Below are 2,477 nucleotides of genomic sequence, written 5' to 3' on the forward strand. Positions count from 1 at the left end.
GAGAGTCAGTGTGTGTGGGACTGTACCCCAGTGAGAGTCAGTGTGTGGGGGACTGTACCCCAGTGAGTGTCACTATGTGCAGTTCCTCAGCTAAGTCTTCTCTCTTTCCAATCTCTTGTATTTCTCCTGTTGATTTTGTAACTGCAGAGGAACAAAAACAAAAGAAAACATAATGAGGTATGATACCTCTCATCATCCAGCTCCACACTATCCGTGCCTGACTTTACTGCCACATCGAGCCACCTGCCCACTTTCTACCTGAGTGTTCTTTCTTTAAATCATTCATAGGATGTGGGCCTCCCTGGCCCGGCCAGCATTAATCACCCAGATTGCTGTGTGTGTCAACTACATTGAGTGGGTCTGGATTGCCATGTAAGTCTGACCTGGTAACAATGGCAGACCCCCTTCCATAAAGGATGAGCCCGATAGGGCTTGACAACAGTCACTAATGCTTACACAGTCACCATGAGGCTGGCTTTTTATTCCAGACTTTCATTGATTTGAAATTTCACCATCTGTCATAAACACAAACATAATTTCTTTTCTTCTTTATTCATTCACGGGATGAGGGTGTCGCTGACCAGACATCATTTATTGCCCATCTCTAATTGCCCAGAAGGCAGTTAAAAGTCAACCACATTGCTGTGGGTCTGGAGTCACATGTAGGCCAGACCAGGTAAGGATGGCAGTTTCCTTCCCTAAAGGGCATTAGTGAACCAGATGGGTTTTTCCAACAATTGACGAAAGATTCATGGTCATCTTTAGACCCTTAATTCCAGATATTTTATTGAATTCATATTCCACTACCTGCTGTAGCAGGATTTGAACCCAAGTCCCCTGAATGTTATCTGGGTCTTTGGATTAACAATCTAGCAATAATACCATTAGGCCATCACCTCCCTGCTGGGAAAATTCAGCAGGTCTGGCAACATCTGTGGAAAGAAATTCGAGTTAACCTTTTGGGCCCAGTGACTCTTCCTCAGAACTGATGGTAGCTGGGAAAATGCTGATTTTTTTATGCAGAAGAGAGGCTAAGGGGAGTTGGAAAAGATTAAACAATATGTGGAGATATGGCCCAAAGAGAAAGGATAACAGTTGGACAGGCAAAGGGGTGGATAACGGTCAGCTGGGGAGAGCAAATTCCTACTCACTGGGACCATTACTGACTAACAATGAGTGGTGTGTAATAGCAGACCATGTGATAACAGGGCCTGGTGTGTGGGAGTTGGGGTAAGGACATGGGAAAAGGTGCCTCAGGCCCTAAAATTGTTGAATTCAATATTGAATCTGGAGAGCTGTAGGGTCCCCAAGCGGAAAATGAGGTGTTGTTCTTCCAGCTTGTGTTGGGCTTCGCTGGAACACTACAGCAAGCCAGAGACAGAGATGGTGGCCAGGGAGCAGGGTGGTGTGTTAAACTGGCAGGCAAGTTGAAGCTCAGGGTTTTCCTTGTGAGCAGAATGTAGATGTTCTACGAAGTGGTCACCCAGTCTACACTTCGTTCCCCCAATGTAGAGGAGACCACATTGTGTGCAGCGGATGCAGTAGACTAGATTCTGGGAAGTGCAGGTGAAGTGTTGCTTTACCTGTAAGGTGTGTTTGGGCCCTTGGATACTGGGGAGGGAGGAGGTAAATGGGCAGGTATTGCACCTTTGCCGGTTACAGGGCAATGTTCCATGGGGGTGTGGAAGGATTTTGAGAGTGAAGGAAGTGTGGACCAGGGTGTCCCAGAGGGAATGGTCCCTGCAGAAGGCGGACAAGGGAGGGGAGGGGAATATGTGTCTGGTGGTGGCATCTCGCTGAGGTGGCAGAAATGGTATCTGATGATCTTCTGGATGTGGATGCTGTTGGGATGGTAGGTAAAGACAAGAGAGATACCTTTACCTGGTACATCTCTGACTCCTCCCTTCCCTTTCTTGACATCTCTGTTTCCAATGCTGGGGATAGACTGGAGACTAATATCCACCATAACCCCACTGACTCCCACAGCTACCTGGACTATACATCCTCACACCCCACTTCCTGTAAAGACACCATCCCATTCTCCCAGCTCCTCCGTCTCCATCACATCCGTTCTGATGAGGCCAATTTCGATAAGGAAGCCTTTGAAATGTCCACCGACAATTCCCCAGTACCACAGTAGACAGAGCATTCAGCTGTGTCTGATCCATCTCTCGCACTTTAGCCCTCACCCCTTCTTTGCACTCCTACAAAAGCGATAGTGTCCCTCTCATCCTCCCTCAGTACTGACCCCCCGACAGTGTGGCACTGCCTCAGTACTGACCCTCCGACAGTGCGGCGCTCCCTCAGTACTGACCCTCCGACAGTGCGGCACTCCCTCAGTACTGACCCTCCGACAGTGCGGCACTCCCTCAGCACTGACCCTCCGTCAGTGCGGCACTCCCTCAGCACTGACCCTCCGACAGTGTGGCAACTCCCTCAGCACTGACCCTCCGACAGTGCGGCACTCCCTCAGCACT

At 49.2% G+C, this 2,477-nt stretch overlaps 1 protein-coding gene across 1 annotated transcript in view; it reads right to left on the minus strand.

Moving 5' to 3' along the window:
* Positions 1-52: 52 nt before the first annotated feature.
* Positions 53-2,477, minus strand: part of LOC125483539 — a 13,705-nt gene continuing 11,280 nt past the window's right edge. The window contains exon 3 of the mRNA XM_048599291.1: positions 53-141. Within this exon, the coding sequence (XP_048455248.1) occupies positions 91-141 (51 nt within the window). The 3' untranslated portion in view covers positions 53-90. The remainder of the gene's footprint in view (positions 142-2,477) is intronic.

This window comes from Rhincodon typus, chromosome 7 (assembly GCF_021869965.1).
Source record: "Rhincodon typus isolate 14 chromosome 7, sRhiTyp1.1, whole genome shotgun sequence".
NCBI classification, from domain to species: Eukaryota; Metazoa; Chordata; class Chondrichthyes; order Orectolobiformes; family Rhincodontidae; genus Rhincodon; species Rhincodon typus.